Here is a 16,750-nt window from a genome sequence, read left to right on the forward strand (position 1 = left end):
TACACATGTGTCGGAGGAAGCATGTGATAGTCTCCGCCCTCCCGGACAGACGTGCGTAGAGTGCGCAACGACCTGGAAGGGGATTGGGAATTGGCATAACGACTAACATTGGGATGGGAGAATAAAAAATTATGTAACGTTAAGTTAGGTATCCGACGCCTTCACTTCATGTTGCCAAACCGGCATTTGATCTCCGACACTGCTATTTCAAATAACTACAATGTAGTTATTGTGTTTATTTTTCGAATGTAGCCAAGAGTATAACCATAACCGTATAAAAACAGCAGTCAAAGTGTATATTTTCAGCACTACGATTGTTTACCAATGATTTGGGGGGGGGGCGGGCGGCGGGCCAGTTTCCTCATTTTACTTTTCCGTCAAGCCAACTGAAGAATCCATTGCGATCGATATTTGGAATGGCGATCAGGAATTGGAATAATCTTTTTGGATAACATCTGATCTGAGGTAAGGAATTTATTTTACCAGTCTTAGGATAATCAGAGCTATTTTCACAGATATCAGCGTTTGCCCTAGCGTGTGTGTGCGAAATGAGATAATCGATATTTCAGCCCGCTTCTATAGCGTGCATAAATACACATATACTATCGATAATCTAGCGTTTATTTGAAAACGATTCATAAATAGGCCGAAAAATGACAGTTTTTGTGTATGCCAGAATATGCACTATTCTTTAACAAAAAAATAACCTTGATCAGGGCCAGCATTTCTCATGATGGAAATAAAGCTGATTACGGCAAACCGCACAATTTAACCATGAGAAGATTCACATGCATCACATTAGATGAACTCTGCAAAACTGTCTCAGAATGTAACTCCGCTACCTCAGACATTGATCCTATACCTACAGCTTTCTTCAAACGGGTGTTTAATAGTAGAGTTGTTCCGATACCGATACTAGTATCGGAAATGCCGCCGATACTGCCTAAAATGCTAGTATCGGTATCGGCGAGTACACGTAAATTCTAGCCTCCGATCCCATGATGTAATTTATCTCCTGCCGAGTCCTGCGGAGAGTGAGGATTATAAAATGAACATGTTTTAAAGTGTGATGCTGTGTCATTTTAACAGCAGATACACTTTCTTAAATTCCATTGTCCCCGACAGTGCGGTGTGACGGGGAGCTCGGACGGGAATCGGGATGTGTTTGGCTGGTGTTATGATAGCATTAGCTGGAAAGATAGCTAGTTGGAACAACATCCGCTTTTAACGTTACATCAAATCAGATGATCGCCTGTCCTTTCTCCAGGACCTAACACTGTCCGTGACCGTCTATCAACAATAATGCACCCACGGTGAATTGTATTTAAGTTAAGTAGCTACGGACTAGCGTTAGCTGACTATTACTAACGTTATCTTAATGTCGATGCGGGAAGGCGAGCTAGGTCAGTTAGCTTAGCTTGATAACGTTACCGTGTCTAAAGTTGGTGCTATTCACATAATCCAGCAATAATGGCTGCAGACCTGCAAGCAAAGTACAGCAAGTGCCAAAGGATAAGAGTCTGAGGCGGAGTTTCAAAAGAGAATGTTGAATATTTATTTTGCATCAAAAATCACAAGATGAACGTTCTATCTGCCACTAGTTTATAATACAGACTGAATAGGGTATATCTGCAGAGCCACTGAGTAGCGAGTGCAACACCGTTTAATGTCCGTGTGGATCATTGGAGTAGGGTATATCTGCAGTGCTGCAGCCCATACTCATTGATTAATGATACTAATACAAATCTATACAATCACCTGTTGTTGAATAAATACCATACGTTCTAGTTATTACTAAAAAACAGTATAACAGTATCTGAAAAAAAGAAAAAAAAAAGTATAATTTATATAATTTTTTTTTAATTTTTTTTTTTTGCACTGGTATCGGATAAATATCGGTATCGGCCGATACCCAAAGCTTAGGTATCGGAATCGGATCGGAAAGGGAAAAATGGTATCGGAACATCTCTATTTAATAGTGTCTCGAGCCCTGTGCTAGATATCATCAACACTTCCCTTAGAGCTGGTATTTTCCCAGATGCCTTTAAAACAGCAGTTGTAAAGCCATTACTAAAAAACCTAACTTGGATAGTAATGTACTGGCAAACTATCGACCAATATCTAACCTACCATTCATTAGTAAAGTACTTGAAAAGATAGTTTCAGGTCAAATTAATTCCTTTCTTGAAGAAAACATCTTAGAAGAATTTCAATCGGGATTCAGAAAATATCATAGCACTGAAACTGCCCTCACCAAAATAATCAGTGACCTCAGACTAAACTCTGACGAGAATAAGGTCTTATCCTTATCCTGCTAGATCTCAGTGCAGCATTCGATACAATCGATCACGATATTCTAATCAATCGTCTTGAAAACCTTGTCGGTTTCTCAGACTATGTGCTAAGCTGGTTTGAAACATACATCAGAGGGAGGAAATTCTATGTTAAACTAGGAGGCCACATGTCTGAGATATATGACAACAATTATGGAGTTGCACAAGGGAGTTGCTTAGGTCCTTTACTCTTCTCCCTTTACATGTTACCACTGGGTGATATCATCAGAGAACATAATGTAGGTTTCCATAGCTATGCGGATGATACACAACTGTACATATCTGCTGAAGCAAATGATACAGCTATTAACTCCATCACAGACTGCTTATTGGCAATAAATAAATGGATGAGTAAGAACTTCCTGAAACTAAACGAGAACAAAACTGAAATTATAATTATCGGCCCCCAAAACAAAAAAAGAAATGTTAATAAATAACCTGGGAGGACTAACCCCTTGGATCAAATCTGAGGTCACAAGTCTCTGGGTTATCATAGATTCAGAACTGAACTTCAATTCTCATATTAACAAAGTGACCAAAACATTGTTCTTCCATCTCAGAAATATAGCAAAAGTATGACCATTTATTAATCAAGACGATGCTGAGAAGCTTTCATATCTAGCCGGTTAGACTACTGTAATGCACAGGTCTCCCTAATAAAACCACAGAGAGGCTTCAGCTAATCCAAAACTATGCAGCCCGACTGCTTACTAGAACCAAAAGGAGAGAGCACATTAGTCCAGTCTTAGCTGCTCTACACTGGCTTCCTGTAACATTTAGAATTTAGAAGGTCCTTCTCCTTACATACAAAGCTCTAAATGGACGGGGACCTAGCTACATCGCCAACACTCTAATAAATTACAGGCCAGCAAGAACACTGCGATCATCAGCTGCTGGACTACTAGAGGCTCCCAGAAACAGTCAAAAGAGGATCGGTAATGCAGCCTTTATCAACTATGCCCCAAAACTATGGAACAAACTACATCAAAACATCAGGGAAGCCAACTCACTAGACATCTTCAAAAGACATCTTAAAAATCTCTTTGCTCAGGCATTTAAATGAAACATCAGGGATATCCTGACACAAATTGTATGCAAACTTTATCTCACTACCTCCAGAGCACTGCTCTGTTGTAATTCAAAATTGAACTATTTTATCACACTTTTTACTTCTTACTGATGCACTGCTCTGTTGTATGTTAAATACCCTGTTGTATGTCCGTTCTATTTTTATAATTTTTTGCCTATTTTTAAACTGACATTTTTAACAATTTTTATTATTTGTATTACTGAATGAAACTGTAAACAGAAAGGCCTATTGGGATGCTAGATCCTAATGTGAAACACTGATTTATCTTACCTTGCTACCTCTATCTTTTTTATGCTCGCTTATGCCTGTATTTCTTTACTGTTGTGAAACACTTTGAACTGCAACTTCTGTATGAAAAGTGCTATACAAATAAAGTTATTATTGTAAATTGTAATCTGAATATAAAAATGAGAAAAATAAACAGTGTAAACAATGAAATTTAATCAGAATATGAGAATGTGAAAATAAATAGTGTATCAAAGTCAAGAAGCAGCTTAGTAGGGCGGCTAGGTGGCGCAGTGTGCAAGGCGCTCGCCACCAACGCAGGAGATGCTGGGTTCGAGCCCAGCTCTCTGCGTTGCTACCAGCTTGGCTGGTCGTTCATACTAATACAATTGGCAGTATTAGGGGGTGGGAAGCTGGTGGGTGGGGATCGGACGTTGTGGACAGCGACTCCTACAGGTCGGTTGGTGCGCCTGCGCAGTAGAATCAGGAAGCGACGGGGGCGGCGTGTCCCTCCCACGCAGACCCTCGCCGCTGAGAGAGCACGCTGTGCAGGTGAAAAGATGCGACGGCTGCCTCCTCGAGTACCGGAGGGGACACGTGATGCAAGGCTTCGTCCACATTGCAGCCGGCTTGTGGGAGGCATGGCCAACTGTGTTCGAGATAGGGGAGGGTAGAATTGGACAATACGAAATTGGGGAAGGGAGACAAATGGAAAATGGGGAGAAAAAGTTGAAGAAAAAAAGCAGCTTAGTAGGGGCGGCTGGGTGGCGTAGAGGAGATTGGACGTTGTGGACAGCGACTCCTACAGGTCGGTTGGGTGACGTCTGTACAGCAGAGACAAGAAGTATCGGGGGCAGCGTGAGCCTCCCACGCGTTACTCCTCGCCACTGAGAGTCCGTGCTGTCTGGTGAAAAGATGCAACAGGCTGCCTCCTCGTGTACCGGAGGGGACACGTGATGCAAGGCTTCTATCCTCACTACAGCCGACCAGTGGGAGGCATAGTCTAGCAACGTTCAAGACGGGAGGGGAGAATTGAAGGGGATAATTGGTGATACGAAATTGGGATGGGAGAAGAAATGGAAAAATAAGGAGAAAAAGTGGATACAAAAAAAAGATGCAGCTTAGTGGCTTGTTTCATACTTAATACGTCCAGGTAGTCTTTATCCATCCACAATGTGCAAAACAGGAAGGCTTGTGCACCTTTCTCTTTGCTGAGAGGAAACCTAACTTCAGGAGAATTAACTTCAGGAGAATATTTCTCTTTGCTTAGAGGAAACTGCGCACAACACTAGATTCTATAAGTTCAGATCAGTTCCTCATCAAGCCAGTTCAGACTAAAACATGATGAGTATCCAGCGAGGGACATGAGGGAAATCATCATCATCATAATAAATCATTGATGAGTTATATCACAGACTTAAAGAATGTGCAGCTCATTCTGTGAATAAAAAGAAAATGAAAACATGCAATGTATTCAGTTGCATCCCATTAGTCCCAAAACCCTCCGCTCTGTGCCTCCTCTACCTCCTCTACCTCAAGGAGGAAGAAGAAGGAGAGAACAGTAAAGTGATACTGGCTCTAGTCTTAACACAGACACTGGGGAGAAGCCACTGATCTATTATACATCAGTGGGAGACGCACGCATCCTTCATTTTCTGCTTTTTCCCCTCCGGTAAGCAGTGAGATGGTGACCCGCTAGCCTCTGCTGATGCAGGTTTCCCTGTGCTTGTGCTTCTGTTTACAGCATTTTGTCTGCGCCAAGTGTGAGAAGCCGTTTCTGGGTCATCGCCACTATGAGAGGAAGGGCCTGGCCTACTGCGAGACTCACTATAACCAGGTAAAAACAACCAACATGACAGACGGAATCAGTAATCCAACTGGGTGTCTAGTAGGACGATTGTGACTGTAATCACATTTTATTTTATATTTTAATGAAAGGTTTAATAGGGAAGTGTAGTCTGACGTCACTTTAGTTTCCTAAAGTATAGGGATTTATCATTGGGAAAATGTATTATCAGCTATTGTAATAATTCTGCCTCATGAACATTGGCAAGCTTTCCATTTTTGCACAAAATGAATTCCCTTCTACCACTAACATTATTGTTTAAGCATTTTTGGTTGAAATAAAGTTAGTTATAAGGTTTTTAAAGAACTACACTCACCAGTAGAATGCCTGTCGTTCAGTGCTGTCGCCTAATACACATCAAGGCCATTGTCTAGTTCCTCAGTGAACGAAAACATAAACGTTGTTATTTTGCTACCTTTACGATTAACCCATTCTCTGCCGGAGCTTATATCCATCCTTGTAGCCTCTCTGCCAGCGCTATTTGTCTGGGGGGAAAGGTCTGCAGCACAACTATTTACAATAATGTAACATTTACATACAAAGAAATGCCATTTGAAAATAAAAGAATACAACAATATGACAAACCGTAGACCCTTGACTACAGGAACTAGCTTGAGCACGGCTGTGTCTCTTCCCAACCTGAGAGGAGCTTCTGTCCCATGCTTTATGCTGGAAGGTCTAAATGGTATGGGTATGGTGGTTGGGTTTGTATCTCCATCAGCTATGTTCAGCCTGGATGGGTCTATCCATGTTCTAGAATGGTATGGTTGGGTTTGTGTCTCCATTGCGTTTCTTGTAAACTCTCTGGTCGCTAGGCAACCTTTCAAAATTCACACCAGCAACTGTGGTGCACAATAATAATAATAATAATAATAATAATAATAATAATAATAATAATAATAATAATAATAATAATAATAATAATAATAATAAATCAAATTTATATAGTGCCTTTCAAGAAACCCAAGGTCGCTTGCACAAGCTAAACCATGATGATACAATAGTCCCAGCCAGGTCTGGTCAGGTTGTGAAAGGTGGCTGTCTCAGCCAGTTTTTAGCCAGGTTTGACCAGGTTTTTAAAGACAATGGAGATGCTCACTGTGTGCCGGACAAGGCCACATTATGGCTATGAATGTTGTGCTTGCACCAACAACACGCAAGCCCGTTTTTGCCACTTAATGGGCCGATCCTGACTGAACAGTAGATACCAACAGTTATTATAGTCTTTTGAACAGAAAGGAAAGGTTAGGCACAGCAGCGTCTTCAGTGGAAAATGACTCGAATATTTAAAAGGAGAGGAAAAAAAATAAAACAAACCAAACATGCAGGTTTCCTACAATCTGTTAGACTGGCAGGAAACAACTGTTACTACTTAGACTGGGAGGGAGGACACAACTGTTACTACTGATGCTGGCAGGAAACAACTGTTACTACTTAGACTGGCAGGATACAACTGTTACTACTTAGACTGGCAGAGAACAACTGTTACTACTGAGGCTGGCAGGGAACAACTGTTACTGCTTAGACTGGCAGAGAACAACTGTTACTGCTTAGACTGGCAGAGAACAACTGTTACTACTGAGGCTGGCAGGGAACAACTGTTACTACTGAGGCTGGCAGGGAACAACTGTTACTACTGAGGCTGGCAGGGAACAACTGTTACTACTGAGGCTGGCAGGAAACAACTGTTACTGCTTAGACTGGCAGATAACAACTTACTATTTAGACTGGCAGAGAACAACTGTTACTATTTAGACTGGCAGAGAACAACTGTTACTATTTAGACTGGCAGAGAACAACTGTTACTACTTAGACTGGCAGGACACAACTGCTCATATTCAGCAATCACGCTACAATTGACTCTGTTCTGCCTCCAAGTCAGTAATGTGATGACCCTATCACATTCACAACATGCAACACCATTGTCATTGTCATTAGGACTCTTCCAAAGGGCCGCTGGTCACGCTGATCATTTACTTCACAAATAACTGTGACATTAACCTTTCATTGGTGTCTACATCACTTTGGACTGTTTTAGCAATCATAGACTGTTGTACCGATTCTGTCTGATGTACGAAAGTCTAATCTGTGTTTACTTCTCGACGGTGAAGCTCTTTGGAGACGTCTGCTATCACTGCAACCGTGTGATCGAGGGCGACGGTGAGGATCTATTTAGTAAAACACAGCATGCTTAGTAATACTGTTCTTTATGCACCAAACATTCTCATTCTTACAAAGTTATTTGGAGATGTTCATAGTTTCTCTCCCCTGCTGTCTCTCAGTGGTGTCTGCCCTGAACAAGGCCTGGTGTGTCAACTGTTTCTCCTGCTCCACCTGCAACACCAAACTCACCCTCAAGTAAGTTCACTTACCCAGCCGTCCCATGCTTTTAGTTTTGTTTATTTAACAATTAATAACCTCTGTTATCATGCAACGGCCCGTATATGGGCCCTCTTTAGGACGATTTGCCCACCGGCGCGACACAGCCTTTTGGCGGCCCCTAGCGCCTCGGGTCTGCATCTTTTTTAAAGCCCTATTTGTTGCCTGTCGATTGTCGTTTCAGGCGTCAAAATCCGTTCAGCGGTTCTCAAGTTACATGCCGATATGTGAGGCCTGCACCAAAGTACACGGCAGAGTCTGATTACCACCCCCGACTCCCGGGGCTCTAACTCCGTCAATCATTTGGGCCCAGGAGTTCAAAACATTGAATCCCTATTGATTGATTGATTGATTGAAAATGTTTATGAACAGATTGCAGAATGGGTACAGTACAGCTCAATACACACAATTGTTAAGGGGATGCAGACCAGAGAAAGACTTTCGTCTTGTTTACATCAGGGTCCCCCATTTTCAATTCATAATGAGTTTAAATGAATGAATACAAATCTGATCCAATCAGATAGGGATTACAAGTTTTGAACGCCTGGTTGGTGATCTCGAAAATTATGGACAATGAGTGTGGCTTTCCATTGATCGCCCACGTGGGGATGTGTGAATCAGGGATCTAGGTGAAAAGTCACGAGCGAATACAGGAAGAGAAAAAAACGGCGTCAATGAGGATGAGAGCTTTCTTTTTGTACACAGTTTACCAAAATCACTCCTAATCACTCATTTCTGAAATTTGGACATGTACTACATAAGACTTCAGGCTATATGGACCCAGGGTGTTTTCCAGCTCATACCAATTTTTTGGGATATACTATATTTGGATATTGCTACTACTACTACAGAAAAACGTGAGTAACAAGTTTTTCTACAACTCAAGTTCAGACCCATGTTACTCTATTTCATTAGCACAAAAAATTATCTTTCTTTATTGTATCAGAAACTTCAGAAACAGAATGTTATCTTTCAAAAGAGATTTATGCATGTGCTATAAGTATAAAGTATAGTATTTTGGTTTGCAAAGAAAGTATGCAGTCCTCAAAAACAAAAATGGCCACTTTTCTGCCTGCATGTTAACACTTTCCCAGCCACGGCATAATTCGTTAGTTCATGCCAACCGTTGAGTGCCAGCCGATGAGATATCTCGTTTTTAATCGTTATTTTTTTTATTAGCGATTTTACATTCATATTTCATCAATCTAGCCTCACGTTACCAGTGGGGATCTGTCTGAACTTGAATTGGGAAAATACCGCCCCCTATCGTCTCCCGGATGGTACTGCACCCCTTTGGATTGGATTGAATGAAACGCATGGGAAAAAAAGAGTCCGGAATCCACATTTTACTTCTCAGGCAAGTAACCCGAGCCGATTGGACTCATTGTGGACCATCAGAACAGCGTGGAATATATATTTCCAGTACCCAGCGTTGGATCAATAAACGCGATTGAATTTGAATTATCTTTTTGGAGAACATCTGATCTGAGGTAAGGAATCTATTTTACCAGTATTGGGATAATCAGAGCTATTTTCACCTATATATCAGCGTGTGCCATATGTGTGAGTGTATGTGTGTGTGCGATCAGGAAATAAGAGAATCGATTTTTCAGCCCGCTTCTATAGCGAGCATAAGTACACATATACTATCGATAATCTAGCGTTTATTTCAAAACGATTCATAAATAGGCAGAAAAATTATAACGTGTTTTGTGTATTCCAGTGTATTCCAGTAAAGGGCGATTATCACAGAATCTTCTGAAATCTTCTGGAAGTTTCAAGAAACGAGTGTTTTTCAAAATGGTATAAAACGGAAATGAACCGATTAGACACATAGCCATAATTTAAGATATAGTTTATGCGTTCGCAAATATGAGAGCTCTATCATTGAAGTTGGTGGTGGCATTCAACGGGGTAAATAGGAAACGGAGGCCGGCACTGAAAGTGTTAAGAGGTTATACATGTTACAACAAGTCAAGTCAATGTCATGCATCCTAAAACTATCAAGCATAGCACAAGAAAGTCAGACTTATTTCCATTGTGGTCCTTTGTCTCAGCAGCACATAGTATTAAGATAAATATGCTCATAATCAGCCTACAGTATGTTGATAAATAATGCTGGGTGATATGACCAAAAACGTTATCGCGATAAAATTATAAAATTATTTTCATATAATTCGATATCGATAATTATCGTCGATATAATGTCTGTCAAGTTTAATTAACTTCTAATATGCTGCTGCGAATGTCTCAAGTCGAGTTGATGTCGTCATCAGTCCGCGCACGTTAACAGTTAGCCGACAAGCGGAGTATCTCATGACAATAAATATGACACTAAAATACTCTCTTCTGCCACAATATATTGAAACGACGTCCACTCCCACACTACTATAAACGTGGCCTCAGAATTCAAAACACACACATACTCGGCACGTAAATATATAAAACAGTGCCGTGCAAGCTAGGTATCCTAGCCAGCCTGTTGCTTCTAAGCGGTGTATTCCACGACAATGTGCTAAATATGACACTAAAATACTCTCTTCCGCCACAATATATTGAAACTACGTCCACTGTATACCCCACACTACTTAAACGTGGCCTCAGAATTCAAAACACACACATACTCGGCACGTAAATATATAAAACAACGCCGTGCAAGCTAATTAGCCTAGCAAGCCTTGTTGTTGAGTGAGTCCTAGTACCTCTGGGTCTCCTTCCGGATCTCGTTCGCTCTCGGCCATCTCCTTCACTGATTGGTTGTTAGCTGTTGTGCGTATGCACGTCACGTCATCACGTAACGTTGGTTGTTGTTAGTGAGTGTGGTGAGCCGAGGCTGAACGGAGCCAAGCTTGGAAATCGATATATCGAAACTTTGCGACCACGTTTCATGTTTATTTCGAGGAAATAATTTATCGCGATAGTTATCGTTATCTTTTATCGCCCAGCCCTATGATAAAAGTTACATTTAAAAAGTTAAATACTACATACCCAGATGACTGCTCTACCTCCCGAGCCACTGTCGCCCCTCAAACATCAAACAATATATTTTCCTTGACATGAAACGTGAAATAGTAATCAATGCTGCATAATCTTTCTCCCTTAATAAAATATATACAACATACAGATCTCACACACTAAAGCAGGAAGCCTCCCTCCACTGTCCATGTCCTGAGGACTACTCTGGGACATTTTCACATTGAAACTATACAGGTACAAGCCCTGTTTGATGGTCAAAGGCAACTCATTCCACAAATGTGCTCCTGTCCTATTGGACCACGATTCTCTTCCAATGCTTCCTATTGGTCCATGATCCTGTACCATGCTTCCTATTGATCCACGATCCTGTACCATGCTTCCTATTGGTCCACGATCCTGTACCATGCGTCCTATTGGCCCACGATCCTGTACCATGCTTCCTATTGGTCCATGATCCTGTACCATGCTTCCTATTGGTCCATGTCTCAGAATGTCTCTAAATCTTTCTACTACTCCTGTGTGTCCTTCCTTCCTCCCTCCCTTCCTCTGTCCTCCTCCTCCTCAACGTCACTAACCCAGAGATAAGTTTGTGGAGATTGACCTGAGACCGGTGTGTAAGCGCTGCTATGAGTTCATGCCTGAGGAGCTGAAGCGTCGCCTGGCCCGACGCGAACGTGACGCCAAGGAGCGCAAGAAAAAGCCTTCAGTCTGTCTGTAGACCTCTTTCCTCTTCTTCATCTCAGTACTCTTCCTCATCTTCATCTCAGTACTCTTCCTCTTCTTCATCTCAGTACTCTTCCTCTTCTTCCTACTGTTCTTCATTCTCATGTTCCATCTGTTGGTTAGTACCATCCTCTTTTTTTTACCCTTTTCTATCTTTTTCTACCATCCCCCAATTTTGTTGTTATGCCAATTCCCTCCTGCTCGTTGCGTGGCCCTACTGTTGGTCTGGGAGGGTGTAGACTACCCTACTGTTGGTCTGGGGAGGGTGTAGACTACCCTATGTTGGTCTGCAGAGGGTGTACACTACCACACGTTTCTTCTGTCAGTCTGGGGAGAGTGTAGACTACCACATGTCTCCTCTGTCGGCCTGGGGAGGGTGTAGACTACCACATGTCTTCTCTGTTGGTCTGGGGAAAGTGTAGACTACCACATGTCTCCTCTGTTGGTCTGGGCAGGGTGTAGACTACCACATGCCTCCTCCGATACATATGGAGTCACCAGCCACTTTTTTTCACCTGACAGCTAGAAGTTGCACTGGGAAAGAGTAACGTGCGTGGAGGTTCACGCTATCTCCCCCAGATCCCCTCACTGCTAAACAGGGGCCCGACCGACCAGTAGGAGTCACTATTGCAATGACCACAACTCATACGCCATCGGCTTCCCACCCGCAAACAGGGCGAGTGCTTAGACCTCTACTCTACCTAGGGCTGGGCGATATGGCCAAAAATGTTATCACGATATAATTGTTCATATCGATAATTATTGATATTTATATTAGTATTTAATTATTATTATTATTATTTAAACAACAAATGTATGTTTATTTTGCAGCAATTCTTTGTTGTTGCCGTCATCTTTAGTGTTACAGCCCCTCACACTCCAGTTCTCAGGCTACAGCTGGGTTGAAAGCGAAAGTACCAAAAACAGTGTCTGTGGTTCCAGGGGAGTTGAACCTTTCTGGCTCTGCTAGTTTCTTTTATATCTTTTGGCGCATTTTTGGTGGACAAACCACCACATGCACCGTGACTCGCGACTGGACACACACACACATACACACACACACACACACTTTGAGTCAGAAACAAACATAGTATCAAAGACGGTATCAATAATACACCTGAGTGAAGTCTAGTAAGTTAATCTAAAAAGTTAATCGTGAGTTAAAAAAAATAGTGGCATTAATAGAATTGTGCGTTAATACCGCGTTAACTTTGACAGCCTTAGTTCAAATATATTGCGATAATTATCATTATCATTTTATCGCCCAGCCCTAACTCTACCCAGCCGAACCAGTGCTTAGACCTCTACTCTACCCAGACCTCTACTCTACCCAGCCGAACCAGTGCTTAGACCTCTACTCTACCCAGACCTCTACTCTACCCAGCTGCACCAATGCTTAGACCTCTACTCTACCCAGACCTCTACTCTACCTAGACCTCTACTAGGCTTGGGCGGTATGACGGTATACCAGGGTATTTAGAAATCCCGACGGTATTGAAAACCAATACCGTCAAAATCACAAGATCCGTTTCAGTTTATATTACAGTGAAACGGAGTTTTAACAGTGGTTGGTTGTAGTGCACTGCACACACGCGCCAGCAGAGGGCGAGACCAGTCCTCACTACTAGTGGAGCGAGCCGGAGAGCTGGTTTTCTAGACTCTACTACACACAGGAGGAGGAGGGGAAACCCCGCTTCACTGGAAATTAAATTAGAGTCGAGACGCGCTTACCGTTGCTGCCTGGTGCTGCGGGCTAACTGGCTGTTCTGAGAGCTAACTGTTGTGTATGTGTATCACAACGGTGGTCACGCTTTACGGTAATGTTGCGACAGTGCTGTGAAAATACCGTAAAGCGTTGTGGTAACGAGTGTGTGTTGTTGTGGACTGGTGGAACAAGCAAATAAACGGTAAAACGTTACGTCGCAGTCCGGTGCGTTTTTGAATACACAATACTAACGTTACTAGTACTATGGTGCTGCGGGGCTCCTGGCTGCGTGTAGCTTTATGCCAAGCAAGCAGTGCAAAAATTTATCGTAGTGGCATGCAGTAATGCGCCTTTCATTTTCCGCCGCCCAGCGCCCAGGTCGCGCGGAAATAGGCTGTCTATTGCCATTCTCTTTGACAAACTCTAACCTTAACCAGCTCCTTAACAACGCCTAAACTTAACCGTTCTAACCTTAACCAACTCCGAAACCATGCCTAACCTTAACCATAGAAATTATATTGCCATTCTCTTTGACAAACTCTAACCTTAACCAGCTCCTTAACAGCGCCTAAACTTAACCGTTCTAACCTTAACCAACTCCGAAACAATGCCTAACCTTAACCTTAACCTTAACCATGCCTAACCTTAACCGGCGAAATAACCTTAACCGGCGAAATAATACACGTTAAAAAAAAATCACGTTAAAAAATATTTTCGATGGGATTCGAACTCGCCAGCAAACAAGCCATAGGATCCACAGCCATGTGTCCTTGCCAATTGAGCTATTGGTAGATACTGAATAAGGGGCGGTGACTTATATATATTGAGCTCCGCTCAAGGCGGGATCTCATGCGCATGCGCGGGCACCTCGCGCGAGCACGCCGGCGCACGCACGCACCTGAGCGAGCACGCCGCCGCCGGTGCACGCACGGTAGCATTTGTCTGAAAAGAAGGGCGCTTTACCGCACTAGCGTGCGGTGACGAATGCGGAAGCATTTTTGCACTGCTTGCTTGGCATTAACGTACAGGCCTCCTGGCTACCATTCTGAGAGTTAACGTTAGTATTACTAGAATGCTGCGGGCTTCTGGCTAGTGGCTCCATTCTGAGAGCTAATGATGGTAGCAGTCGGATGCTGCGGGCTAACTGGCCATCTCCGCGATTTGTTTACTTGGTAACATGGGTTGCCCCCAGGGGAGGAAACTAACTTTTTGGCTTACCAGCCAACTGGCGAGTATCTGATTTTTTTTACCAGCCAAACAGATTTTTTACCAGACAAAAAAAATCGCTCATTGTGATAATTACTTCTTTGTACGTCTTCGTCTAAATTGATTTTCAATCATAGCAAATTAATCACACTGTCTCTACTCTTCAAAATATTACATCATTAAATCACATATTAACATGAAAGAGGGAACTATACTGGACTGGGTTGGGCTGAACTGGGCAGTGAAAGATGCTGGGTTGGGCTGGTCTAGGTTATACTGAATGATGAATTGAAAATGAATTGAAAATGGGGGACCCTGATGTAAACAAGACGAAAGTCCTTCTCTGGTCTGCATCCCCTTAACAATTGTGTGTATTGAGCTGTACTGTATTGTACCCAATCTGCAATCTGTTAATAAAGTTTTCAATCAATCAATACTGGGTTGGGCTGGTTTAGGTTGAACTGAGTTGGGCAGTGAAAGAACCAAGCATTTCACTGTAATGTAATAGCTAAATAAAACAACTTGAACTTGACTTGTTACATTTGCACTCTGGTTGTATGCCAAATGTATTCTGGTTGTACTGTACTTGTGCTGTAAGATGACAATACATTGGAACCGAATCGACAACGCTAGGGGTTCAGCAGGTGTATTCTGAATGCCAAGTATGACAACATCACCGTTGTGAAGGGCATATGGGCGAGTGGTGATATGGCATATGGGGGGAAACCCGGTAATAATAAAATGTCACTCGGCTGCATTTAAGCAACGTCGCTCAGTATAGTCGTCCACTATGTTGAATGCGCGTTATGGTAGCTTGTTACATGCTAGGTAGCTAGCCGGCTAATGCTGGTTGACTTGTCATTCTCATCCGACTCGAAGGAGACGCGTCGCGTGCTGTTGTTCGCCCCCATGTCAGACCGCACTGATATCCGAAAGCGACGACTCTACATGCAATTATTTTCATCCACTGATGTGTTTTTGTAAGTTTGTCTACGTTGTCAAGCCGGCTGCCGGTGGCAGGAGTTTGTAGGTCTGCGCGCAGTGGTCTGTCCACTTCCCCTAGATGGGCGGCATCTTCTAGAAAATGAGTGTTCATTGGAGGAGCTTAGAGCGCATCTGTACAACGATGATGTTCATTGGTTATGGTCTGATTATTATGTGGCGCAAATGGGAGGAATCAAGGGGGGAGTCAGAGTTCGGTTTGTGCCAGTGAGCGAATCAGCAGATTGCAGAATGATTTTTTTGTTTTGTTTTGTAATTACTAGTACTCGCCAGACTGGCGAGTGCTCTTCATGAATTACTCGCCAAACGTAAAAAATACTCGCAATTGGCGAGTAAAGTGGCCTAATTTCCTCCCCTGGTTGCCCCCCCCCCCCCCGCTGATGAAAATGAAAGTCATACCGTCATATACCGTACACCGGGGTATTAGGTAATCAAGGTATAACGGTGTGAAAATTATGATACCGCCCAGGCCTAACCTCTACTCTACCACCCTCCCCAGTTATTAGACCTCTACTCTACCCAGACCTCTACTCTACCACCCTCCCCAGTTATTAGACCTCTACTCTACCCAGACCTCTACTCTACCTAGACCTCTACTATACCAGTCTCCCCAGTTATTAGACCTCTACTCTACCCAGACCTCTACTCTACCAGTCGCACCAGTTCCATCCTTTCTCTTTGGTTCAACCTACTCCCTTCCTGTTTGCTTTCACATAGTGTGGTGCTCTTGATTCACGTCTCCATTCTTCTCATGGTTTGTTTTGTTTGCGTTGAGACTTCACCTTGCAGTCGTCTGTGTTCATGACACCTACACTGATGTGACATTCATCAGAACACTTGGTAATAATTTAACCCTTGCACCAAAGAACCATATAAGTCAGTTTTTAAATAGTTTTGGATAGCCCATGTATTTGCAGTTGTAAAATGTCATACATCACCAGAAAGTAAGTGCCTCTACTGTCTTTAACTATGAATGAACACAACATTGTAACTTTGGTTAGTTTGGTCCTATCGTCCAAGACTTTGTTAGTCGATTAGTCTTATCTTTATGCTGAGTTATTTCCTGAAAAATTATAAGCACATCTCAAATCTAGTAAGCACTAGATTTAAAGAGGTCAGTCTGCATCATTATGTGGGAAACACAATTTTACACATTTGTCAATTAAATCATTGAATTGATTAGTGGATCAATGATATGACTATTGGACTAAGAATTTCTTAGGCCTGAGGATGTACTGGGTACCAAAGAGCTCTAATATACATCT

The 16,750-nt window shown here is 42.5% G+C and overlaps 1 protein-coding gene across 1 annotated transcript in view; it reads left to right on the forward strand.

Moving 5' to 3' along the window:
- LOC311224177 (LIM and senescent cell antigen-like-containing domain protein 1) overlaps nt 1-16,750 on the forward strand; it is a 34,010-nt gene that overhangs the window by 14,816 nt on the left and 2,444 nt on the right. Inside the window, exons 7-9 of the mRNA XM_084309050.1 lie at nt 5,393-5,485; nt 7,606-7,654; nt 7,777-7,852. Coding sequence (XP_084165176.1) covers nt 5,393-5,485; nt 7,606-7,654; nt 7,777-7,852 — 218 coding nt within the window. The remainder of the gene's footprint in view (nt 1-5,392; nt 5,486-7,605; nt 7,655-7,776; nt 7,853-16,750) is intronic.

This window comes from Notolepis coatsorum, assembly GCF_963971535.1.
Source record: "Notolepis coatsorum genome assembly, chromosome: 2".
NCBI classification, from domain to species: domain Eukaryota; kingdom Metazoa; phylum Chordata; class Actinopteri; order Aulopiformes; family Paralepididae; genus Notolepis; species Notolepis coatsorum.